At 52.4% G+C, this 27,137-nt stretch overlaps 1 protein-coding gene across 2 annotated transcripts in view; it reads right to left on the bottom strand.

Moving 5' to 3' along the window:
- Nucleotides 1-27,137, bottom strand: part of LOC144951377 (histone deacetylase 4-like) — a 262,255-nt gene that overhangs the window by 195,599 nt on the left and 39,519 nt on the right. For both annotated transcript variants that reach the window (XM_078881609.1, XM_078881610.1), the window contains exon 2: nucleotides 26,303-26,660. In XM_078881609.1, coding sequence (XP_078737735.1) covers nucleotides 26,303-26,324 — 22 coding nt within the window. In that variant the 5' untranslated portion in view covers nucleotides 26,325-26,660. The remainder of the gene's footprint in view (nucleotides 1-26,302; nucleotides 26,661-27,137) is intronic.

The following is a 27,137-nucleotide window of genomic DNA, read 5'->3' as shown; positions in this document are numbered from 1 at the left end:
GCGCCGACCGACTCTCACGATTAAATAAAGAGGAGAGGAGAGGGCCGCCCCCCCCACCCCGCTTCCACATCCATTATGGGAGACGCTGCCGTGCTGGGGTTGCGACCCAGAGGTCGCCGGTTCGATTCCCCATCTCCCGGAGCGGCAGTTGAAACGACGGCGCGCGGGTTTCTTCACTCGCGCCTCTCACCCCCACCCCCCATCCCACCCCTCTCACCCCCCAACGCCTCTGTTCACTCACCAGCGTGACACGGATGTGCGTGGTGGGGTAAAGTGTGGGTACCCGCACCTCTTCCCAGATGCGGGTCAGCGCATCGCGCGGCGCTTCCAGATGCGCTTCGGCGGACGTCTGGAACGCTCTTCCTTCCGATATTCGGTAAGCCACCGAGACCTGTGCACTTTTAAATCATCCACATTGACAAACTCATTTCTTTAGAACTGCTTTTTTGCGTTGAGTTCTTGGTTCTTCCCCCGCACCTCCGATTAGTACGGTTGGCTACGTGCGGTGCGAAAGAGGTTCAGCATACATGGGATGTGTAAAACTAAAAAAGAAAGATCGTGGTTAGTTACGTGGAAAGACAGGTCGGTGACAAAGGCGACTTATCTTCTCGTTTATTTTGCAAACCCAAGGTCAATTGTTCACTCGGAGTTCATTGCACTCGCCTTGGGATTCTAACCCCAGGGTTCTGCAGCTTGAATTTCCGTGGTATGCGTTTATCCCCACATGGCATATTGTTTTACTGGCACAGTCCGTTGATTTGGACAAGGGGGGTTTGGTGAATCAAGCGGGGATGGAGCCTTCATTTGTATCAGACCCCCCCCCCCCCATCTGCATGGCCATCGGATCAATCGAGTGGCAGTACAACAAGTAGGACACATTTCTCCCGCGGCGACGGCAGCGCCAAACCTCACGGATAGGCGGAACCAAGCCGAGGCCGCGCTTTTCTTTCGCAAAAGCACGCTCCGTCAACTTACAGTGCTCCTTATTTTGGGTGGGGGTGGGAAAACGGTACAAAATACCACGGGGGGGGGGGTGGGGGTCCGTCTGGTCTCTCCATAGCGGAGGAGGCTAAATTTAGCCCGAGTGTGCAACTGCTGCTAATGTTCAGACACGCGGAGTAGCAGCAGAGAAGCAGCAGCAGCAGCACTCACCCACCCACCCAGAGGCCCTCTGAGAGATTGGCCGAGTGCGGTCAACGCAGATCTGCGGAATGTGCGGCGAATTCGACCGCCGGGTGACTCACACGCAGCAACACCAGCCAGAGATAGACTCCTCGAGCCCGTCAACACACGCACTCACACTAATACACACATACACGTCAACACACTCACACTAATACACACACACACTTACACTCTCACACACGTCAACACACTCACTCACACTAATACACACACACACGTCAACACACTCGCTCACACTAATACACACACTCACACTCTCACACACGTCAACACACTCACACTAATACACACACACTCACACTAATACACACACACTCACACTAATACACACAAACAAGTCAACATGCTCACACTAATACACACACGTCACACACACACACTCCAACACACTTACACTAACACACACACTCACACTCTCAGGCCAGCACGGCACACGCGTGGGTGGGTGGCCAGCATCACGACTGACCGCCTTTGTCTCCCTAATGGTGATGCTTTTACACACCGCACCAGGTACTCATTTGAGGCTGAGTCGACCAAGGGGAAGAGGCCCAGGACCGGTTCAGATATACGTCACTGGTGTTGGCCGTGAGCGAGAATCGAAAACCAGATCGCCGAGTTCGCAGCATAGCAAGCTAACCGCGACACTACGACGTCTCTTGCGTTTCTTCATGAACTTTATGGACATCTGTGAAAAAGAGCCAAATAAAAGGGTAAAAACCTACTACTATATCTTGCTACTGGCAAAGGAGGTCTCATAATGTAAATGCTTACCCCGAGCTCTCAATGGTGCGTTGTCTTTGAGTTGTGCGCCTTTTGGCGTCATCTGGTCCAACACCATGTGAGACTGGGCTCTAAGAAAAGCTGTGTCGATTGTGGACCAATCAATTTCAAGGACAGTGCATGCATTATCAGAGTTGTCTTTTTGTTTGCATTTTGACCGCAAGTGTTGTGGTTAATGCAAACATGATCCCTTGTATAAAGGTGTCAGTTTTTGTACCAGTTGAAAGAGTAAAAACCTATCACTATATTTTGCCACTGCTAAAGGAGGTCTCAGTGTGACGGGTGATGTCCACGAACGACTCCACAGGCTATTTCCAGCGCTGGGAGTCGACGCTAAACTTTTTTTTATTTTACTAGGTAAGGCCCACTGATACGAGTAGCTCTTTTTCAGAAGCGACCTGGGCCAAGAATGATAGCTCAACCAAAAGTGGCTTATCGTCGTGTGGAAATGTATCGCAGCTAAACACTCTAAAGGCATGTCGATTCTAAATGTGGAGGGAGAGACACGCAAACTCTAAATATTCAACAGGCATCAGGGTTGGGATCGAACCCACGCCCTCCTGCATACCAGGCGAGGTAGTTAACATCTTCCCAGCCACCGCGACGCCCATACCGGATCGCGGCAGGCACCGTCTCCGCCGCAAACTAATGTCCCCGCTAGTTAGCGATGGTGGTGGGTACTCCCCGCGCAGGAATGCACCGCCTTGCCACACGACGGGGTTTTCGTTTGGAAGTAGACACGACAATTCTTTGTGCGCCCATTGGCGACCCGGCTGAGACCACCAACTCACTGATGCTGGAGAAACCCGGTTTCATGACGGGTGGCTGCCTGGATTCGAACCTAGGTTTCTTGGCGGTGCTTGGTCAGCGCCAGAGGTCGCAACCGGGTACCCGATACCCAGCTACCCGTACCCGGCCGGGTATGGGTACGGGTACCCGTTTGCGACCCTGGTGCGGCCGGGTATGGGTAGGCCGTGAGTCACTGGTGAGTCACCGTTTGTTACTCATTTCCCAACGTCTTGTCTCTTCTCACAATTCAAGTTCCTAGAACCAACCCACCCGCGCCTGCAACATGGCTTCATCCCAGAGGTCGCAATCAGGTACCCGATACCCGTACCCTACCCGTACCCGGCCAGGTATGGGTAGGGTACGGGTACCCGTTTGCGACCCTGGTGCGGCCGGGTACGGGTACGGGTAAGGAATCAAAACCCGTTTGTGACCTCTGGTCAGCGCTTTAACCTCTGAGCCACCTCAATGAGCCATAATATAATCTTAAAGGCTATTTAAAGTGTAATTTTCCATCACCGAAGCTTTAAACATATATTGGAGACTGCCTGGGACACAGCCTAAGTGCACATCTAAAAAGACAAGAGTTGCTTGTTTATTGGACGGAGGTCCTCCTTGACATACTTTGTATGTGTGTACGTTGAACTTCTTTCGCACAGTACGTAGCCAACCGTGCTAATCGCAGGTGCAAGGGGGAAGGACCACAAACTAAATTCAAAAAGATGTTCTAAATAAATGAGTTTTCAATCTAGATCATTTCAAAGTGCGTAGCTCTGTTCACTTCCTAATATCGGAAGGAAGAGCGTTCCAGACGGCCGCAGAAGGGCATCCGAAAGCGCGCTATGCGATGACCACCGCCTTTGTTCGATGGGCGAGCCAAAAGCCACCGCTGCGAGGATGACCGGAGTTCGCGTGATGCTTTATGCTCCTTAACGAGCTCAGCAAGGTACTGCGGTTAACTTTTTTGGCAAGCACTTCGTGTGTAATGAGTGCAACCTTACCTACAATCTATCGGTTCGGCAACCGGAAGCCCAATGCAAGCTCGGCGAGCACCGGACGAAGATAATGCTGAACTAACTTTTCATTTACTTGGTATACTCGGGGAGGCCAACGACGAGTTCAAAGACTCCTCCTCGGCCGAAGGAGGGTCCTGGCAAAGTTTTTTTTTACAGAAGGGGGACGACGTTTCCTGCTGCTGCTGCTCCTGCTGCTGCGTTGTGATCCCAATTGAGTAATTAGCGGGCGATGTTGTTCCAGCATCTTGGCAATGTTGCGCTCAATACCATTGCCATTGCATGGGGTGATTTTTCTTCTCACAATTGGGAGTAAACCGGAGAGCCCGGAGAAAACCCAATGCAGAACAGGGGAGAAACGTGCAAACTCCACACAGAAAGGGAGCACGAGTCGGGAGTGGAACCCAGGCATCATCTGGCTGCGAGGCCACAAGCGTTACCACTCGCCCCGCCACCACCACCCTGCCGCCCACGTGGAGGAGTATTGGTGGTTGGAAACGATCGCCGATCCGCTCCTGGCCGCGGGTGACGTCGGTGGCGAGTGGACTCATCAACCGCTTCAGGGCGCCCACCCTTACCACCCCCTTCATCCTTGTCAACCCACGCTGACGAGCACGGTCAAGTATGGTCAAAGAAGCCTCCAGAACCGATACGTCGTGGGGAGGTCTTCATCCAGACTGATAAAGGGCTGTCATTATTTAAATCAAAATAACCCCTTTTTTTGTTTGTTTGAATAAGTTGAGTGAATTTAACCATTTCACAAACTCAAGTGTCCCTCTGCAATAGCCACGATCGGTGTCATGCCCTGCGATTTTTGCATCGTCATCAACGGCGCACGCGACTTTAACCGCACGCGAGCAGATAGACTCTATCGCGCGTAAATTATCTCGACTTAAAACTCACCGATTTAAAGCTTTCGTGACTGCAGGGATTCATCTTCTTGGTTCTTTCGGTAAAGTCACGTAGAAGGGAAGTAATAAAATAATAAAAATAAAACATAATAAAATAATTCTCACGACGTTTCTTCAGGTGAAGACGGCTGCTTGCGTTGTAGCCGAAACGTCGTGAGAATTATTTTATTATGTTTTATTTTTATTATTTTATTACTTCCCTTCTATGTGACTTTACTGAAAGAACCAAGAAGATTAAAACTCACCGTGTCCTCCAACGACATCCCGTTTGTTTCGTTTACAGCCTTGAGCCTAGCAGTGGAAATTCCACACTCCCACGCCAGGGACTAGTCAGTCCATCGACTCAACACCGTTGAGAGTTCCCCAGAGAGTGGTACTCGTGCAATTGACCCCGGAGGGATGATGGGCCAAGTCAACCCCCCAACCAGGAATGGAACTCCCGACCTTTCGATTGCAAGCCACTAGTCCCTCCGCTGGAACCAGAAGGCCGCTTGGGTGAGCTCAAACAGGGCATTAGTCTTTGCCGACCGTCCTGAGTCAGTGGCGGTAGACACTCCACGTTCCTGTGGCAGAGATGAGTCCATCCAGAGTAAAACCGCAGTTGAATACCCTGCGTAGTATCATGCAGGAAGCAGAATGCGGCGCACGTTTTGCGATTTCGCCGATACATATATGTTTTTTTGGGCGCGTAACTTGAGGTCAAAAAGCCTGAATTCGAGCGAGCGACACACTTGCCCCGGCATCTGTTTGCATTTAGAAGGGGGAGGAAATAATACTGCACGAAATATCCCCCCCTCCCCGCCGCCTCCAGTGTCAGAATCAAAAACAACTCTTACACACTGAAGAGCACGCGTGGGAAAAATAAATTAAAACTAGCGGACACGAACCGGGACCCCGATCAGAAACTGTGTAAACGACAACTTTACCACACAACTTAGCCAAATGCGGGTTATATATATATCTCTCGGTCCGTGTTATTTATTTTTGCCGCGTTTCGTTTAGCTTACATTTTTTTCCCGGTTTACAGTTAAATACGGCACAACGTGGATTTACGCTGCGTCCCAACGCGGCCACGTCTCCTGATGCGGGGCGTGCAACGGTGTGAGGAGAGAGGACCGCATCACGGGAAGTGTATAAAAAAATTAACCCGTAAAAACAAAGTTTTTCACTATAAATCCTTTATATGCGTGGCGGCTAGAGTCCTCTCGTCCTCTAGCTTGAGATGGCTGCCACCTATGGGTCAGATGATTGCCTGCCACCATTAAGCAATTGGTAATTAAAAATAAAAATGTTTTTCCTAAAAAGTGTACAATTTTGGAAAAAAATGTTCACGGAAATAAATTGTCACGCACAACGAGTCTGTGTGCAAAATGTCAGCTCGATTGGATCACGGGAAGTGGGTTAAAAAACGACCGAAAGATTTGAACGGTCGTAAGCGCGCAAGCAAGCAAGCAAGTGAACTTAATATAAAGGATTTAAAAATACATGTGTGTAGGCGCAGCCCTGAAAGTGCTCGCTCACGGCACTGCTGGCGTAAAAGGGGGGGGGAGTCTCCCCACTAAGAGGAGGTCCAGAGGGGGCCCCCCCTCTCGAGGACGCATGGCCAAACAGTTTGCACGCCAGACAGACGTCTGTCGGAAAGGGGGTGGGGGGCAGCGAGTAACCCACACGCTGCGCTCCATCGCACGCGCCCCCCCCTCCCCCCCGCTTTAAAAAAACATTTGTCCTCGCGTCATTCGTTCAGTAGATCGCGGTGTTTTAAATGAGATAATAATCATAAATAACGGCCTGGCTGGGCGATAGTGTGAGGACTACCGATGAGATTTGACGTTAAAAAAAAACTAAAGTTTTATTTTAACTCGTCTTTTTTTCCAAATATTATATATGTTGATAATTGGATTTTTACCCTTTAATCTGGCAACAAAACTGACAACTTTTTTTAACAAGGAGTCATGTTTGCATTGACCACAATACCTGCGGTCGGAATGCAAACAAAAAACACAACTCTGATAATGTATCTTCTTGGTTCTTTCGGTAAAGTCACGTAGAATGTAAATAATAAAATAATAAAAATAAAACATAATCAAATAATTCTCACGACGTTTCGGCCACAACGCAAGCAGCCGTCCTCAGGTGAAGAACAGGTCTGTCGAGGAAACGTCGTGAGAATTATTTTATAATGTTTTATTTTATTATTTTATTATTTCCATTCTACGTGACTTTACCGAAAGAACCAAGAAGATGAATTCCTGCAGTCACGAAAGCTTTAAATCGAAATCTGATAATGTATGCACTGTCCTTGAAATCGATTGGTCCACACCCGAGACAGCTTTTCTCTAGAGCCGAGTCTCACATGGTGTTGGACCAGATAACGATTCTTAAATATGTTGCTGTGTAGTATCAATGTTAGGTTAGACACACTTAGCCTGTGCTGCTCTCCGGGTGTCTGGGTGAAAAGTGGCCTCCGTTTTTGCTAAATCCTGGCCACCTGGCTCTATAACTTTACAACCAGGAGGCCGCTCTCCTCCTATCTTAATGTTACATGCTAATTTCTCACATTAACATCACTAGCCCCGGCCACTTCTTTATGACCCTTGGGCTACACCCATTTCAAACCTTTTAAAAACAGTCTGCCACAGCAGCAGACCATGCTTTTCCACCTGATGACGGACGATTGCGTTGCGCCCGAAACGTCGTGTATTATTTTATTTGATACCCACGTGACTTTACCGAAAGAACCAAAGAGTATGGATTCCTGCAGTCACGAAAGCTTAAAATAAAGATTAAACTAAGCACAGACTTAACTGCGGTTAACCAATTTACATCACTGCCGGGTAGATGGAGGCGGTGGGGGGGGCGAGAGCGGTGAGTAATTTAATAAACTTCCTCCGGTTATTTCGACTGCCGCGCCAGGAGATGGAATCCAACCGGTGACCTCTGGATTGGAAGTCCAGCGCAATGCAGACCGTAACGCCACATCAATGTCGAGGGGAGCAACGCAAGGCATCTACATATATCAGAAACAGAATATTTATTTATACTGGAGAAATCCGATGAGCTACAAAGCTCTTTTGCACAGATGTCCAGTAGGGGCATGGGGTCAGACTGTATATATCCACACATGGTTGCCCAAAGGTAGAACACATGGGGTTATTTCATACATTTTTCACACTGGCATTAAAATATTTTCATTGTTAATTCTTTAAGTGAATATTTCCTTTCTTATCATGATGAATATCTATTTTATTTTTCTTCTTCCTGTGAAAGTCACCTCAAACGCGTTGTTTACAAAACCCGGCGAAGAAACCTGTGAATTAATTGAGACTAAGCATACATTGATTAATGTCCGTAGATCGCACCTGTGATCTTAAAAACACGTCCTAAATTAGTTTAAAAAAGAAAATTCATACGTGCATTCATGTTGATGGAAGTCAACCTAAAAATGTGTTAAAATCAATAATAACCCCGTGTTATTTGTTACAAAAAACATAATAACCTCATGTGTCCTTCCTTTTGGGCCACCCTATATACACAGTATACATGTACACACACACACACGTGCGTGTGTGTGAATACTGTTTATATGTATAAAACTAATAGTCAACGCCAATTTTTTTGGCCAAAGCCATGAAAATTCCAACGCTTGGAAAGCAGTTGTAAACTCTGCGTATTTCAGTCGCGACTGCCATCACAAAATAATTATAAATAATAATAAATATATATTATACGTGAGAATCGCCCCACGGCGGCGTTGGGCCCCCACACTGCAAAGTGGCCGCTGCCTTCTCTTTCGTTGGCGGTTTTTTCCACCAACCCTCGTTAAAAGTTTTACGCCAACATCTGCCGCAAACGGCAAAACGAACGTTCCCCCGCCCGCACCCCTCCCACCCCCCCGACATTTAAAAGGTTCAACTCGTTTCAATTCGCCTGCGCGCATTATTTTTGCGATAACCTCTCGGCGCACGGTTGAAGGTTCTGGGGGGGGGGGGGCGGGCAGCGGCATGGATAGGGGCGAGAATCGCACGGCAACCACCGCCCCCCCGCCCCGAACCGAAACCGGCCGCGCTTACGTCTCACCGTTTTGTACGCTGCTTTATAAGGAGACGTTTTAAATGCGTATTTATTAAAAATGATAATTGCCCACCAGCGATGCGATCTCGTGGCTGGGGAGGGCCGAGAACTTGAACGCCATTTTCTACCCTTTGATGTCAAAATCGCAGCGGGTTGGGTCAGGACAGTGGCGGTGTGCGTGCTTTTGGCTCAGAGCCGGCGCTAGAAATTCCACATTCCCATGACGGGGTGGTGGGCGGGTAGGGGTGGGCAGCCTGTGGAGATTATCTGTTGTTTCTGAATGTGGAGGGGAAAACCGGAGGAGCCGGAGAAAAATCCACGCGACCACGGGGAGAGAGATAGAGAGAGAGAGAGACACGCAAACTCCAAATGCACAGCAGGCGTCAGGGTCGGGATCGAACTCATGATCCCTCCTTGCATACCAGGCGATGTTGTTGTTTGACTTGCATCCCACTGGGATTTTTGCACACAGTGTTGGTGTACGGTGCTTTTTCTGCAATATTTTGCCGTCTTTTCTTGGATTGTTTGTTTGCACAGTCACTTTAAGGTGTTTTCTTGTTCATGTTTTTGTTTTTTTGTTTGTTGCGGTTGCACCCGATTCAAGAGCCGAATGGCTCACAGGGCTACACCTAATACATGAACTTGCTTCATCTGGACGCAGGCCATTTTGGGACAGCCAGCCGAACACACAATTCACCCTCGCAGGAGGCAGCCAACCGGTCGCCTACTTTTAGAAGGGAATCATGGATGCCCGTTTAAGGCAAGGGCCGCTAATGTATTAATTGAACTTAATTTAGATGCGCGCAGATTTTTGGCGGGGGAATGCACTCCCGGTTAATGATATCCCAAGATCTCTTGAGTCCACTTGCGGCAGCGATGGACACGCACGCTCAAAAATTACAAGTGCGCAGGACCTGCCCCGCCAAGGTTACCGCTCGCGGATGTTAACGCCGCCGCAACTGGGAACAAGGCTCCGGCGCTTGCGTTCCCTGAACCCGGGTCCACACGGCCGACACGATCAGTTGCGCAACTTGCATCGTCGCCCGAATCTTGCTTGGTCCGTGATATATATATACACGTCGCTGCAGATCGCCGAGCGGATCGCACGGCAGCACAATCTGTGGACATTGTAAACGACTGGCTGCATGCAAGCTAAGTTGCGCGCAACTAGGTTGTGTGCAACCGATCGCTCACACGTCCCTTACGCGCCAACCTCCATTGGCACGGCAGACTGCGGGATGGAGCTCAGGTGTGAGGAGCGTTGTCCACAGGCGACACTGGGCGATCGACGGCGTGAGTCCACACAAGACCGCGAGTCCAGGGGTCAAAGCAGAAACGGGATGGGGGAGTGTCATCGCCACCTCCGATTAGCGCGATTGGCTACGTACGGTGCGAAAGAAGTTCAACATACATATATACACGGGATGGGGGGGGGTCAAGAGATAGGGGTCACGGGATCGAGGTCACGGGACGGGGGGGGGTCATGGCATGGGGGGGGGGGGGGGCGGTCACAGGACCAGGGACGGCACCACATCCATTCATTGAAAAGCGCGCGCGAAAGTTAAACCTGCAACTCGTCCGAGCACGTTGACGAACACGAGAGGCTTTCGCGGCCACTCGTAATCCCAGCGTGGCATTCCCGGGCGAGGCTGCGTCTTTGCGGCGCCCCCCCCCCCCTCCTCTCTAGCTCTGGCCCCACGCTCTGCCTCCTGTGGGTGAGGGGGGCATCACCTCGGCTCCCTGAAGTCGCCCGCGCCAGCGCGTGGCGAAGGGCCGGGCTTTATTGCGAGGTAGAAAAATAAAGTGTGACCCCCACTTTTAAGAACCCAAAGGCGTAAACGTACGCCGCCACAAAATAAGCGCAAAAAAACGAATAAGTTTGCCCGAGAAATATTGCATTTCTCACAAAAAAGATTGTGAATATTCCTTAAATATCCTTACATGCAAATACAAACACGACAGTGAAAATAATAAAAAGTCACCCAACGTGGAGTTAAATCGTGGTCCGGATCTCTGCATGGGTCGATCCTGAGTGTCATTAAGCCTCAAACGCAGCATCCGATAAGCTCATCAAAGGAGCGACAAGACGTCGGAGCCAGCGCTGCACACTTGGCAATTACACCGGAGATAACATCACTGCGCGGGAGTTCCGCTGTTTTGCTCAGAACCTGGTCCAGACTTGGAAGAAAAAAAAATATCTAAAAAAAATCACTCCTTCATTGCTGCAGCTTCGCGGGAACGTCCGCTGCTAGTGATTTAGCGGCGCCGCGCCCCGCGCGTACACTGCCGTGGTGACCGCGCCGTTGCATAACTCATCCTTAACCATGGCCTCTTTGTATGCACATATGCATGTTGAACTTCTTTCGCACTGTACGTGGCAGACCGCGCTAATCGGAGGTGCCGGGGAAGGACAACAAACTAAACACAACAGTGCATAGCTCCAGTGGCTTCCTAATGTCGGAAGGAAGAGCGTTCCAGACGGCCGCCGAAGTGCATCTGAAAGTGTGCGATGCGGTGACCGGCTTTGTACGACGGATAGCCATAACCTGCTGCGGCTGTTGCTGCGAGAATGAACAGAACTCACGTGATGGTTTATGCTCCTTGACGAAATCGGCAAGGTACTGCGGTTTATTTGTGCCAAGCACTTTGCGTGCGACCTCCTAATGCATTCGTTCGGCCACCGGAAGCTAATGAATCTTCACGCCAACTTATGAACATTTACTACGAGTAAGGGTACATTTACTACGGATGAGGGGAGAGATCTTGCTGAAAAAATGCGTCTCCGCACATCGGAACTTTCATCTCCGGACCATCGATTGGCTTTCGAAACATCCCGCGATGAAAACTTCTAACGGGGCTAGAGAAGCGTCTCCTTGTTGGCGAGATCGTTCCTTGCTTGTGATGGTTCGGATGTTGGCCGCTACAGTGGCGTCGATGTTAACTAGCTCGCTTAGTATTCAAAAGGGTCGTGGGTTCAATCCCAACCCTGACGCCTGTATATTTTTGGAGTTCGCATGTATCTCTCTCTCTCTCCATGGTCGCGTGGATTTTTCTCCGGGTCCGCTGGTTTTACACTCCAAATTTAGAATCAACATGCCTTTCAAGCGTGTGGCTGCTATAAATGGCCAGGTGATGACAAGCCACTTCGTTGAGCTATCATTTGTTGCCAGGTCGCTTCTGAAAAAGAGCGACATAGCTCAAAAAAAGCAATAACCCGTCGTGTCGGCAGAGATGCGTCGCTATCGCGACACGGGACCCTCACAGGGTCAATCCGGCGCCGGAGTACAACCGAGTCCCCAGTCCCCCCCCCACCGCTACCTAGTTCTTCCGCAGAGGAAAACATGCGAATCCAGCGAACAGTTTTTTTTATTGTTATTATTACAACAATAACCCCAAGCTCGTTTCCTCTCGCCCGGTATTTATTTAGCACGATAAAATATGCCGGCATTCGGGCAGCGCGAGCGTTGGCAGCGCTTGCCGGGCCAAGGCTAATAACGCTCGCCGCAAGCGGTCCTCCCCGCAAGCATCTGCGGCATCTCAAACGCGGCCGACAGATGTCCCGGGGCCAACGTTTGCAGCTGAGCGGCCCTCATCTGGAGGTGTTTTGCAAGCGACTCCCGCTGCAACGGGGAAGCCGACGTTTATTAAAAATCCTCGCAGCCACGAGCAGGTGTAGGCGCCCAGCTGCGAGCGTGCACCCATGTAAACATGCCTACGTGTTGTGTGTGCGCGTGTGTACTAGCGTCTGGCGGAGCATGCTGCACTACGAAACCTCGCTGGGTTTGTGTGTGTGGGGGGAGCGGTAGCGTAGTAGCAGTTATGGTGCTGCGCTATGGACCCGGCGACCTGAGTTCGATTCCCGCACATGGCCACCAACGCCAGCGACGATGATCTGAACCGGTCCGGGCGTCATCTAGGTCGACTGGGACTCAAATGAGTACCGGGTGCGGTGTGTTTGAACATAGTCCACTCGGGAGACAAAGGCGGCGGGGCGTGGTGCTGGCCACCCACCCCCTCGTGCGCCGTGCCAGCCTTCATTAGGTGCTCGCTAACAGCACTTGCCACAAAGTCTGTTATACAGCGGATATTTGTCTTTGCGTGACAGAGTCCCTGCACGTGTGAATCTGTACAGTGCAATCAATGGCCAAGTAGTTAGCACACTGCTCCACGAATCTGGCAAACAGAGTTAGATTCCTGGTCAAAGATCAGTCGTGAACGATATCTGTAAAGATCCTGGGCCTCGATTATGCTGCCTCATCCTTAAATAAGTACCTGGTGTAATCAATCATCAACACTGGGGAGACAAAGTTCGCTAGGCGCGGTTCCATCCACACCAACCTCTCGTGCAAAACGCCGGCCTTAATAGGAGCTCGCCAACGGCACTCGTCAAGAAGAAGGCTTCGTGCTGCATAAGCGCTGTGTATCGTCACTGCAGTGCTGTTGAGCTTCAACGCAGCTGTCTGCGATGGACACCAGCCGAATAATTTATATCGGAACCATTCCCGGGCCTCCGCTAGGTCTACTCAGCCTTTAAAGGAGTGCCCGTTGCGAGTGGGTGAACATCAGCACTGGGAAGGTGAAGGTGGCCAAGGTATGCATGGTACTAGCCTCACCCCCTTTTGTGTACCGGGCTGATCTAAACGGGTGCTCGCCGATAGAGCTGGCGTGGACATGGCCCGAGGCTCATTGGGAAAACTTTGTGTGTATGTATGTTGAACTTGTGTCGCACACGTACGTAGCAAACCGTGCTAATCGGTAGTGCAGGGGTTAAGGACAACAAACTGAACACAAAAAGCAATTCTAAAGAAATTAGTTTGTCAAGCTAGATGATTTACAAGTGCACAGCTCCAGTGGATTCCTAATATCAGAAGGAAGAGCGTTCCAGACGGCCGCAGGTTGTTAGTAGCAATTAAGAGCGATCAGGAGGAGGCTGGCCACCACCGACGGCCGAGTGGCTGTCGGTAAATCGGTGAGTGCTGGATCAGACTGCTGCTTCACCCAGAACTCCACCAGGTGTAGCGAGCGGTCGAGGGGACTGGGTGCTCCAGCCCAGATGTGACAGCAGCAGCAGCAGCAGCAGGTTCCAACTCGTGTGTATGCGCACGTGTTAGTTCTTGTGATGATTTTATTCCAACACACGAGGGCACACACACACACCCAAAACACCGCTCTGCAGCGTTGGCAGCGGCGACCTCAACACCTGACCGAGTGACGACGTGGCGAGACGGGACAAGGTGGGACGCGGTGGGACGAGGGTGAGGTGAGGTGGGACGAGGTGGGACGAGGGTGGGGTGAGGTGGGACGCGGTGGGACCAGGTGGGATTAGGTGGGACAAGGCGAGGGCGAGGTGTAATACGGGTGGGGCATGGCGCGGCGAGGCGGGGACGAGGTGGGACGAGGCTTCTTAACGAGTCACCCATTATCTTACTTTCCTTGACCCGCTGGAGATTCCGTGCCGATGCCTTCCCCCCCCCCCCCGACGCTCACGGCTGTGACCGGCGAAGGCACCCGGTGTTCCATTAACGCGGCGCCGACCTACCCGTCACACACGCTTATGCAACGTCGCCACGAGGATACTGAACTAAAACTATGAACTGAACTACGTTGTATTTCACCGGGTAAAGCCCACTGGATAATGTAGGTCTTTTCATAAGCGACCTGGCTATTACAAATGATAGCTCAACGAAGTGGCTCTTGTTGAAAATGACAGTAGCCAAATACTCTAAACGCGTGATGTTGATTCTAAATGTGGAGGGAAAGACCGGAGGACCCGGAGAAAAATCCACGCGACCACGAAGAGATCATGCAAATTCCAAATATACAGACGTCAAGGTCGAGATTGACCCTCACAACCTCTTGCATACTCTGCGAGGGAGTTAACATCTCGCCACTCCACGGGTTTCCTCTGAAGATGAAAGGGGCGGCGAGGGGGAGAGGGAGGCAAATGGGGGGGGGGAGCGGCGAGGTGTCAGGGTCAGTATTACTCCACCGCGCAGATTTTCGCGGTGGTTTCACGGATGTACCCACGTGTCGTTGTTCGGCACGGTGTCCGACGTTTCGGCCGCTGAGAATTCGTCGTCCCCAGTTTGGTTCCCTGCGAAGCTCCCCAGCAAACGCACATCGTGTCGAACAGCGAGCGGAGCTTGTTCCCAATGCGGGTCCTCACGAAAGACCCCCCAGCAACGTGGGGCGAAACGTCGGACATCGTGCCGAACAACGACACAAGTGCTGCCCAAAATTCCACTCCCCCCCCCCCTTCTGTGTGGGATCCAGATCACTTGTAGGGGTTCTCAGAAGCAGCTCGATGATATCCGCTTCGACGGGCCGTACTTTCACACTGCTCTGTGAGTGGCTGGAATTCATTCCTTGGTCTCACAACGCGACGCCAATAATACAATTGGGATAGAACCTCAGGAAATGGCAACAAAACGAATAAAAAAACATTCCATGAGGCTCGTTTGTTGGATTGGAGCCACCAGTTGTGTTTTTAATTTTCAGGGAAACCAGACCTCACTTGTGCCGCGAGAATCCATGCAGAAAAACGAGTCGTTTTTTTATCCATTTAGGAAGCCTCTGGCAAAGCTACCGATCTCGAATAACTATCCTTCGATGACGGATCTCGCATATATCTGTAGCTGTGAAGTTGGGGTCGCAGGGTTTACCCCGGTGTATCTGCCAAATAACTGTGTTTTGTTGAAATTGGGCATCGCACAGTTGAGTGCGAAACAACATTAGGACATTTTTCTATCGTTTTACTGAGACCATGAATTCCAAAGTGGAGCAGTGTGAGGTGAAGAAGCAGAAAGAGAAGTGTCGTGACTTACAATGTTGGTGGTTATGTGCGTGAGTTGATGGATGGGCGCGTGGGTGAGTGAGCGAGTGGGTGAGTGAGTGGGTGGGTGGGTGAGTTTAGGAGTGTTAGAGTGAGTGTATGGGCGAGTGAGCGGGCGGGTGGGTGGGTGAGTGAGTAGGTGCGTGCTTGTGCGAGTGGGTAAATGGGTGCATGCGTGTGTGAGTGGGGAGTGAGTGTATGAGTGTGTGAGCGGGTGAGTGCATGAGTGGGTGGGTTGTTGGATGAGTGAGCGCGTGCATGATTGAGATTGTGTGTGGGCGAGAGAGTGAGTGGGTGCATGAGTTTAACATGGGTTTAACCAGGCTGCATTGTGCGAGGAGCTCACAAATCCTTGAAAGATCTGGACACATTCCCATCAGTGAGCTCCTCTGGCAGGCAAGGCTGCATTGGCTGGGTCATGTTGCCCGCACGTCCAGCCACCGCATACCCAAGCAGCTTCTGTTTGGCCGCAGAGAGGGGACTAAACGGGCACGACATGGGTTGGAGAACAGATGGACTGATGCAGTAAGGGAGGATGTGGAGGTGAGTGGACTTACCGACGACTGGTAGCAGCAGTGTAAAAATCGGCCTCTTTGGAGGAGGAGGCTCGTGAAGGACGTTGCTGCTACTGCTGGGCAGTTTGAGGCAGTCATCCTCCCAGCAAAAACGGAGGGCAGAGGAGTGTCGCTCACAAGAACGAACGGAGCGCCGGGCGGCTAAAATTCAGCAAGTTGGCAAAAGGGTGTACAGCTGGTGCATCTACCAGTGCAGCTACCAGTCATCTACCAGTCAGCTAACCCATGGCACCTGGGTCTGTCCCGAGACCTCCTGTCAGCAAGCCTTCGACACTTCACGTGGCCTCAAAGTGCACCTGGCCTGGCACAGGCGTCGTGATGAAGTCAGCATTACTTAGTGGCAAATGGCGGGTATTGGTATTAAGTGCATTAGCGAGTGGGTGCGTGGGTGAGTGATCGAGTACCTGAGTGAATGAGTACGTGACTGAGTGCACGGGTGAATGAGTGAGTGGAGGTACGAGTGTGAGTGAGTAGGTGATTGAGTTATTGTGACCTGCAAGTACACAATGAGACAAAACAGTCACACGTACACACACCGCAACTCCGATTAGCACGGTTGGCTACGTACGGTGCGAAAGAAGTTCAACACACGTGCATACATACAGAGCGGGTGGAGGAGGAATCAATGCGCGACATTCACGGGAACAGTAACCACAACAGCCGCAATGTAAGACTCATCATCGTAGCAGCAGTAATAACAATAGTGGATTCTTAATTGAAAGCCAGGATGGGCAAGTTGCCGCCGGCTCCGAGAACTCTCAAGCAGCCAAGGCAAATTACTAAAGCTGAGAGACAGACTTCGATTCACGCTATTGCGTTGGGTTTTCACAAATAACGACGCATGGAGTTTCTAATAAAACCAACCATAACAACGTTACTAACCATTTATTATGATGACGAACATTTGTTTAAATTTCGTCTAAAAGAAACCGATTGAACACATGGCGCAATTTCAGACGGCGAAAAAAGTAAGTAGTAAAATTCAAAAAAGTTAAACTTTGTAGAAAATAAATTTGTGGCGAAGCAGAAAAAAAGTAAAAAGTTAAACCAACACACTTAATAAAGCTTGTAAAACGGCGCCATCAATCATGGCTATTTTAAAGAGTGAAAAAAACCCCCGGTGACTTATTAACTGTCGAAACGATGTTTTCAACGCATGGCAAGTACAAACTTTGTTATGCCAAGAAGAAAAAACATTAGAATAATTTGAAGGAAAAAAAACACGAAATGCAGAGCGGGGATATTATTATTAATGCAGGCCCCGAGGACCGAGCCAGGCTCTCGATCTCGCGGCCGGAGCCAGGCTCTCGCGAGGACGGCTGGAGCCAGACTCTCGCTCTCGCAGCCAGAGCCAGGCTCTCGATCTCGCGGCCAGAGCCAGGCTCTCGCGGCCAAAGCCAGGCTCTCGCTCTCGCGGCCAGAGCCAGGCTCTCGCGAGGACGGCTGGAGCCAGACTCTCGCTCTCGCGGCCGGAGCCAGGCTCTCGCGAGGACAGCCGGAGCCAGGCTCTCGCGAGGACAGCCGGAGCCAGGCTCTCGCGAGGGCGGCCGGAGCCAGGCTCTCGCGAGGGCGGCCGGAGCCAGGCTCTCGCGAGGGCGGCCGGAGCCAGGCTCTCGCGAGGACAGCCGGAGCCAGGCTCTCGCGAGGACAGCCGGAGCCAGGCTCTCGCGAGGACAGCCGGAGCCAGGCTCTCGCGAGGGCGGCCGGAGCCAGGCTCTCGCGAGGACAGCCGGAGCCAGGCTCTCGCGAGGACAGCCGGAGCCAGGCTCTCGCAAGGGCGGCCGGAGCCAGGCTCTCGCGAGGACAGCCGGAGCCAGGCTCTCGCGAGGACGGCCGGAGCCAGGCTCTCGCGAGGACAGCCGGAGCCAGGCTCTCGTGACCGGAGCCAGGCTCTCGCGAGGGCGGCCGGAGCCAGGCTCTCGCGAGGACAGCCGGAGCCAGGCTCTCGCGACCGGAGCCAGGCTCTCGCGAGGACAGCCGGAGCCAGGCTCTCGCGAGGGCGGCCGGAGCCAGGCTCTCGCGAGGACAGCCGGAGCCAGGCTCTCGCGAGGGCGGCCGGAGCCAGGCTCTCGCGAGGACAACCGGAGCCAGGCTCTCGCGACCGGAGCCAGGCTCTCGCGAGGACAGCCGGAGCCAGGCTCTTGCGAGGACAGCCGGAGCCAGGCTCTCGCGACCGGAGCCAGGCTCTCGCGAGGGCGGCCGGAGCCAGGCTCTCGCGAGGACAGCCGGAGCCAGGCTCTCGCGAGGACAGCCGGAGCCAGGCTCTTGCTTTCGCGGCCGGAGTCAGGCTCTCGCGAGGACGGCCAGAGCCAGACTCTTGCTTTCGCGGCCGGAGACCGGCTCTCGCGAGGGCGTCCGGAGCCTCGCTCGGGCGATGTCGATGCTGCTGCCGTGAGTAATTTTTCAGCCTTTGGGATGTGTTGCCGATACCAGTTGCATCATATGGGTTTTTAGCTCGGGAGGGTGGGTGGTAGGGTGGGGAAATAGTGCAAAGGCGTCCGAACCCAGGGCCTTCTTGCTGTGGGTTGCCAGAGCGCTGCCGCCACCCCCGCCTGCCCATGTACACCACGGCAGGCGCGTAGAATCGCCAACTGTTGCGGGACAAATCCGTGCGCACGCAAGCACTGCAGCACTCACAAGAGTTCCACGGTAACGGTCCGTAATCGCTGCAGGCGGCGGTGGCGAGGTGGGCGGGCAGGTAGGCCATTGGGTCGATAAATAGGCCAATAGGCAGACAGCCGAGACAAGCACTTCGGTGGGTAAGTTGGTAGAGGCACGTATGTAGGCAAGCGAGCGGGTGAGTAGGCAAGTGAGTAATTAGATAGGCAGGAGGAGAGGTGAGCGAGTGGGTGGGTAGGTATGTAGGCAAGTGAGTGCATGGGTCGGTAGTTAGGTAGGTAAGTGGTGAGGTAAGGAGACAGGTTAGTGGGTAGGTGGGTAGATAGGCAAGTAGGTACATGCACAGGTGGGTAGGTAGGTAACAAAATGGTTAGGTAAATATACAGCTGAGCAGGTTGATTGGTAGCGATGTAGGTTGGTAGGCAGGTAGGTTAGTAGGTAAGAAATGTGAACTGGTGGGCAGAAAGTCGGGAAGGTAAGAACTTGGGTATATAGGCAGGTGGTAGCTAGGTAGTCTTTATTTAAATCACAGAAGCATGAAGTGTGACACATACAGGGGATTAGTGCCGCAGTACGCACGCATGTACACGTTTGTACAGTTACACGTCTTACAGCCGCCGTGCAATGCGTGGAACTTTCTCAAACTCTTGACGATACGATGCCGGCCCCAGAGCGGCCTCCACATCCCACAAGTGGAGGAGACGCTTCAGAGTCCACGTCCACCCAGCGGACACGGCCGCCCAGGGTCCAGCGGCCCACGGCACGTCGCTGCTACGACCGCGGGTGATCGAATGGCGCAGCCGACCGATCGGCTCACGGGCGTAAAGACCGAGCGCCAGGCAGCTCCCCCCCAGGTCGCCCCCCCACCGCCCCGTGCGACTTCACACGGCGCCCCGATAGTCGTCCTCTCCTTCCCACGAGCGAGCGACTGAGCGAGTGCGAAATGGCAACCCTTTCATGCTCCCCCGCACGGGGCATTGTGGCGGCCCAATTTAACCGGCTTATGTAACCCCCCCCCCCAAATCTTGCGTTTGGCAAATGTGCGGTGGCTAAGCACATGTGTATTATTGATGGCCTCGCGACCACCTTTCCAAAACGTTAAGGGAGTGCCGACGCAGAGCCCCAACGTCCCCCCCTGCCCCCCGACACCCCCTCGCCCCCGGCCCTCTTGGCCCAGGATTCTTTCAATGGCTGGAGACTCCATTCCGGAGAGAGTGCACGCGTGCGCGCGAGCGGGCTCGGGTTTCGGGCCGCGTTTTAAGCGAACCCGAATGTTGCGAGAAAACACAAGGGGTCCCTTTTTTGGAAAATCTGGTTCGGTGACGTCACTAGGCGGGGCCTGCGGCGGTCAAGCCAAATATTGTCCCAGAATGTAAACCGTTGCGTCAGAGGCATTCGGGTTAACGTGAAGGAAATTATGTGTGCAGACGAGATCAATCTCGACGGACGGGGGGGATTAGGAAGCCCCGTCGGGCCATGAAGGTTCATTTTCTGGAGGCAACTATACGGAAAAAACCAAGGCAAAGATACAGCCCATGTCGCCCACAGGCTGTATGGGGCAAGTGCTATTAACGAGGGCTTATTAAGGCCGGCACGGCGCACGAGATGCGGGCGGGGGGGGGGGGGGGTCGGTGGCCAGCACCACACCTGGCCAACTTTGTCTTCTCCAGTGCTGATAGTTACGCTCTGCACCAGGCACTCATCTAAGGCTGAGTCGACCTAGAGGCAGCCCAGGACCGGTTTAGATATTCGTCACCGATGTTGGGTGCGAGCGGGGATTGAACTCGGGTCGCCAGGTTCGTCGCTCAGTGCGCTAACCAGTGCACCTCCGTCCCCCACAAACTATACAGACGCTGTAAACCGATACACAAACACACGCAAAGTCCCCAACAGACACCCTGACAGAAGCCTACTTGCTGTACTGCCAATCGCAAAAAGAATGCTTGCCATGCAGATGGGCATCTGATATATATGAAGGCTCCATCCCCCGCTTGATCCACCAACCACTTGTCCAAATCAACGGACTGCGCCAGTAAAACAATAGTACACGTGGAGAAAATGCATAACAGCAAATTCAAGCTGCAGAACCTTGGGCTCGAATCCCAAGGTGAGTGCGATGAACTCGGGGAGTGAACTACTCACCTTGGGTTTGAAAAATAAACGAGTAGATAAGTCGCCTTTGTCACCGACCCGTCTCTCCACGTAACTAACCACAATATTTATTTGTATACATCCCATGTACCTATATGTATGCTGAAGTTCTTTCGCACCGCACGTAGCCAACCGTGTTAATCGTAGGTGCGGCGGGGGGACCACAAACTAAACATACAAAAATCAGTTGTAAAGAAATGAGTTTTCAATCTAGATGATACTGGTAGGAACCCACTGGTTCCACCAGCCCACAGGGGATTATTGTGTCCGTCTGTCGTGTAGGGAGGGGCTGGGTGGGGAGGGTGGGGAGGGGCTGGGTGGGGAGGGGTGGGGCTGGGTGGGGAGGGGCTGGTCACCCCGTGGTGCCCTTATAAAACTCAACGTTTAACCTACTTACGCCGGCTTGTGCCCGCCCTCACAGTCGGGCATGTTTGCGGAATACACCACGCCGCCGTTGACCCTGGCCATTGACCGAGCAACCCAACGTTCCTACCAGCTACCTTCGCAGGACAATGTGTTTTAAAAACCCACAGCTTCGGTGGCTTCCTAATATCGGAAGGAAGAGCGTACCAGACAGCCGCAGAAGCGCATCTGAAAGTGGGCAATGCCAGGTGGCTCAATGGTAGAGCGAGCGGTTTGTAATCGGAAGGAAGTTCAATTCCTGGTTGGAGGGTGGACACAGCCCATCATCAGGAGTTGATAAAAAAAAAATGACTTCATGGATAGACTCGCTACTGTCCAAGAGCTGTAAACAGCAGAGAAGCACCACCTCAATGCATCACTTGAGCAGAAACTCACTTTGATTTGGGAGCACCAGCAACATCATCAGCATCATCATCATCGGCAGCAGCATCATCATCATCATCAGTAGTAACATGCGAGGGCACCATCGTGGGTTCAATCCTGATGCCTGTGTATATTTGGAGTGTGCATGTTCTCTCTCCCCATGGCAGCGTGGATTTTTCTCCGGGTCCTTCGGTTTTTCCCTTCGTATATTTGGAATCAACATCACGCGTTTAAGAGTATTTGGTTGCATTTTGATTTAAAGCTTTCGTGACTGCAGGGATTCATCTTCTTGGTTCTTTCGGTAAAGTCATGTAGAAGGGAAGTAATAAAATAATAAAAATAAAACATAATAAAATACAATTCTCACGACGTTTCGGCCACAACGCCGTCCTCAGGTCTGTCGCCTCGACGGACCTGGTTGCTTGCGTTGTGGCCGAAACGTCGTGAGAATAATTTTATTATGTTTTATTTTTATTATTTTATTACTTCCCTTCTACGTGACTTTACCGAAAGAACCAAGAAGATATTTGGTTGCAGCTACAAGTTTCCACACGACAATAAGCCACTTCGTTGAGCTGTCACGTGAGGCCAGGTCGCTTCTGAAAAAGAGCTGTGCAAGTTCAGTGGGGCCTTACCTGGTCAAATAAAAACAAAAATTGTGTCATAGTCTAATAGTCCATTCTGGAGACTTGCCCCGGGGGAGGCGGCGGAGCTGATGAGGGGGGGCGGGGGCTGGGAGGAGGGGCTGGGGGAAGGGGGTTCCGAGAAGGAAACGTCTTCACTTGGATTCCGGGCACTCGTGACGCACGCGAGATGTCAGCGGTGGCGACGTTTTCAAAAGGGAACTCGGCGGCGAGCAGAGTTACTAACGAGGGAGGAGAGGGTGTCGAACAGGGGGTGCAGCGTGGCGTTTGTCTCCAGGGCGGAGAACATTCCACATTCACATGATGGAGAACACGTGTGCCCTTAGAACGGCAGCCACTGCCGACTTCTCACCGTGCGGGGAAGCCTTGGCTGGCAGTGCTCCCGCTGTGATGACGATGATGACGATGGATGATGACGATGACAACAATGGGTCTGCGATTCCACTCGTTCTTTCGGTTATATCCCCCCACACCCACCCCACCTCTTCCCTACCCTCAACCATGCCATGGTCATAAAAGTAACCCGATCATTCTAAAAAGCCCCCGTTTAGGGGAAATAAATACCCAGAAGGCTCAATTCCAATATTTATAAACCACGCGCGTACGCTTGTATGCCCTCGTGATCGCGGTTTCGGGTTCGATAAAAAACAATATTAGAAAGCACAGGAACAATGGGTCTGCGTTGACCATACGCAAGAGGCTTCAGATTGTGACGTCTCTTGAATCGGGAGGTCACTATTGCTCATCCACATGTTCCATAGACCAGGACCGGGGCGGTGGTGGGGGGGGGCGTCGGTGGTGGTGATGCGGGGGGCGGGGGGCGCACGGGGAGAGGAAATTCAACGTAGGAGGGAGGGGAGGAGAAGCAGAGGCGGCTGGGCTGATGCGGCCGTGTCGGTAGGAAGTCGATAGGGAAGAGAGCCTTTAAAAAAAAACCCGCTCGCTCGATGGGGCCATGCCGAGAAATCGTCGTTACGGGTAACCGTCCCGGTTGGCGCCACGCAGCCCTGGCAGAACTTCGGAAACTTTTACTCACTGAGGGGTGGGGGGGGGTTAAGGAGGGGGGGGGGTGCAAGTGAGTGACGCGCGCGGAGACGCGGAATCCGAAATCCTAACCGCCGTGACGCAAGCGGAGGAGCTGCGCGTTGTTCTGCCCAGCGAGAAAGGTGGGAGAAAAAAAAGAGGCCAGGCTTTTTTTTTACGTGTTATGCTTTGTTCCTGTCGCGTGTGTGTGTGTGGTGGTTTTTATGTATTTAAAAGCATGCCCAGTACATGTCGGTTTAATTTTATTTGACGTGAACATTTTCAATATGATATATTGAATGATAGAAATATATATTTTTTACCAGGTAAGGTCCACTGAGCTGAGCTATATCCCTTCTTTATCAAAAGTGACCTGGCTATCACAAATGAAAGCTCAAAGAAGTCGCTTATTGCGTGGAAATGTATAGCAGCCAAACACTCTAAACGCGTGACACTGATTCTAGATGTGGAGGGAAAAACCGGAGGACCCGGAGAAAAATCCACGCGACCACGGAGAGAGAGAGAGACCACGCAAACTCCAGATATACAGCGGCAGGCATCAGGGTCGGAATCGAACCTACGGCCTCCTGCATACCAGGCAAGGTAGTTAACATCTCCTAGTCACCGTGGGGCCCCGATACATGCGGAAAAGCCGGTAAGCATTTTATTTATCAGAGTTTGAAATGTGAGGTTACCGAAAACGCAAAAAATTTACAACTTAACCACCCCATCAGAGCATCTTTCTTTGCAAGTTCACCACAAGTACGTGTGGTTAATGCAAACTTGATTCCTTGCAAAAGGTTTCTATTTGGTGTTTGAACATCTTAACAAAAACAGAAAGGGTAAACCCTATTGTTAATTTTTCATACAGGGAAAAAAAGGTCCCATTTTGTTAACCGCCTCAGTTAACAGCAAAACTATCAAAATTTGCTGCCAAGTGCCATCCTGTGTAGCCACGCAGCGGCGCGCTATCTTTCTGAACACCGGCCCATTCCCTATTCGGTGACTGTGGCTCTCTCCCAGAGACTCGTCTGTGGTGGGGGCCCTCACTTGTCACCCGCGTGTACTGGCGGCGTCGTCGTCGTCATCATCGCGATGCAGCTGTCAAGACACGTCGTGGAAAACGTCGCAGAAATGTGGCAGAATCATCACGAAAACGTCACGAAAACGTCTAGAAATGTCACGATCGGCGCAACGGAGCAGATCCCGCAGCACTGACACACGCGGCAAGTCCACAATCCACACGCGGTCCGCACCGACGAGCGGTTTTACACTCTGGCAACGGCCTCAGGCTGCACCGAACCTGGCACGCGCAGCCGTGACTTCACCACCGGTCAGCGCAAAATGCAGGTGGCTGTGATGTGCACGAGTGTGTGTGTTTGTGAGGGGAATGGTGGTGCAGTTGTAGCGCGCCGTGATACACGCCTGCAGACCCAAGTTCAATTCCCGCTCAAGAACAACAACAGTGGCGATTATACGAACCGGTCATGGGCATCCACGAGGTCGACACAGCCACAAATAAATACCTGGTGTGATTTGTAAACATCGCCACTAGGGTGACAAAGGTGGCTAGGCATGGTGCTGGCCACTCACCTCCTCGTGATCAGTGTTCGGACTTAAAAGGTGCTCGTTAACAGCACTTTCCCGAAAAGTCTGTTAAGGCTGTAGGGGGAGATCTTTGTCGTTGTCTGCACATTCATGCCTGCGCATGTACACGCATGCGTGTGTATGCAGCTTCTGTTCGGCTGGATAGAGGGTGGCTAAACGGGTGCGGCACAGGCTAGAGAAGAGATGGAGTTGATGTGGTACAAATGGGTGTGGAGGTGAGTAATATTGTCGATGACTGGCATGAGCGTTGTCAAGATCGGCCTCTGTGGGGGAGGAGGCTCGTTGGAGGATACTACAGGAGGCAGTTGCGATGCTCGCAATAACAAGCGGAGCGACGGGCAGCTAAAACATATCAAGGTGTTACAGTAGGGAGCACAGATGGAGCATCTGTCCGTCATCTCAGTCGATCAACCCACAACACCTGGGTCTCTCCAGTGACCTTACCGAGAGCCTTAGACACTTCATGTGGCCTCAAAGCGCACCTAGCCTGGCACAAGCGCTGTGGTGACATCACCGCCACTTAATGGCGAACGGCGGCAGTTGTCGTGTGCGTGTGCATTTCTACTCTTCTGCTGTATGTATGTTGAACTTCTTTTGCAACGTGCATAGCCAACCATGCTAATCGGACGTGCCTTCCCTTTGCTATCGGCACTGGTTACAACTCTTCCCCTGTCTACAGCCTCTGACCAAGTCTCTCCCTCCCTCCCTCTCTCTCCAGTGCCTTCTTTCTCCGACTGCTCTCCCGCCTTGACCCACAATAACCCAGACAGACATTTTTTCCCCGTGCCCCACCCCTCTAATTGAGCCGCACTGTGTGGCGTGTGCGTGCGTCTGCGCGTGTACCCACGTACGTGTCTGCGCGTGTGCGCGTACACTGCAGGGAGCGGCGGCGCAGTGATTGGCGCGCTGCGCTACGAACCCGGCGACTCGAGTTCCATCCCCGGTCGCGCACCTCCGATTAGCACGGTTGGCTACGTACGGTGCGAAAGAAATTCAACATGGACAAAATACCAGTGAGGATTATCTGAACAGGTCCTGGGCCTCCCCTAGGTCGACTCAGGCTCAAATGAGCACCTGGTGCGATGCGTAATCATCGCCACTGGGGAGACAAATGCGGCCGGGCGTGGCACTGGCCACTCACCCCCTCATGTACCGTACAAGCCTTAATAGGTGCTCACTACCAGCACCTTCTCATATAGTTTGTCAAGGCTATAGGGGGGGATCTTTGTCTTCCCTGTGCACGTATACACACGTGTGTGCGTGCGTGCGTGTGTGCGTACACGCGCGAGCGAGCGCTGCTCTCCGTGCCGAGACTGACCTGGCGCGTTGTAGGAGCTCATGGTCCGAGTGTGCCCGGCGAATCGGGCCGGAGTCGGCGCGCGTGCGGTGAGCCTCCTGCCCCGGGGCGCGCGACGCCCCGGCAAACCACCACCGCCAAGTCCTCACGATCCTCCGCGGTTCTTCGGGATGCCTCGATCCTTCTCGCGAAGCTTCACGGTTCTTCACAATCCTCGACAAACCTTCACAATCCTTCACGAGCCTCCACTATCTTCCACGGACCCCCACGATGCTTCACAAACCTTCTTGATCCTCCACAATGTTCCGCGATTCGTCACGATCTTTCACAGTCTTCCACGGCCCTTCCCGATCCTCTCAGCACCGGGTGGGGGGTATTCCTGTAACGGCACACGCTTCGCGCTCTTAACCGAGTACTCGCTGCGCGGGAGAGATCACCCGTTCACCGAAAGCCGCAGATTACAAGCAAGTGCTACACCCCCTTTGTCAATCCAGTCCTGGATGAAGGCTTCCCTTACACCATACTTCACCACGCTGGTCAATGCAGGTTGATGAAGGGGGGCTCTGGACCGGTTCAGATATCGCTCTCTAACACAACGTTATCCGTGGCCAGCAAACCAAACTCACGTCGCCGGGTTCATAGTGCGCCACCGCTACCCCCCTCCTCCCCCCCCATCGTGCACTTTCAGATGCGCTTCTGCAGGCGTCAATATTAGGAAACCCTTGGAGCTATGCACTTTTAAATAATCTAGATTAAAAACTCATATTTTTAGACCAGCTTTCTGCGTTTAGTTTGTTGTCATTCGCCTGCACCTCTGATTAGCAAGGTGGGCTACGTAGTGTGCGAAATAAGTCCA

The sequence above is a fragment of the Lampetra fluviatilis genome, chromosome 62, assembly GCF_964198595.1.
Source record: "Lampetra fluviatilis chromosome 62, kcLamFluv1.1, whole genome shotgun sequence".
In the NCBI taxonomy this organism is placed as follows: domain Eukaryota; kingdom Metazoa; phylum Chordata; class Hyperoartia; order Petromyzontiformes; family Petromyzontidae; genus Lampetra; species Lampetra fluviatilis.
This window is presented reverse-complemented; position numbering and strand designations above follow the sequence as displayed.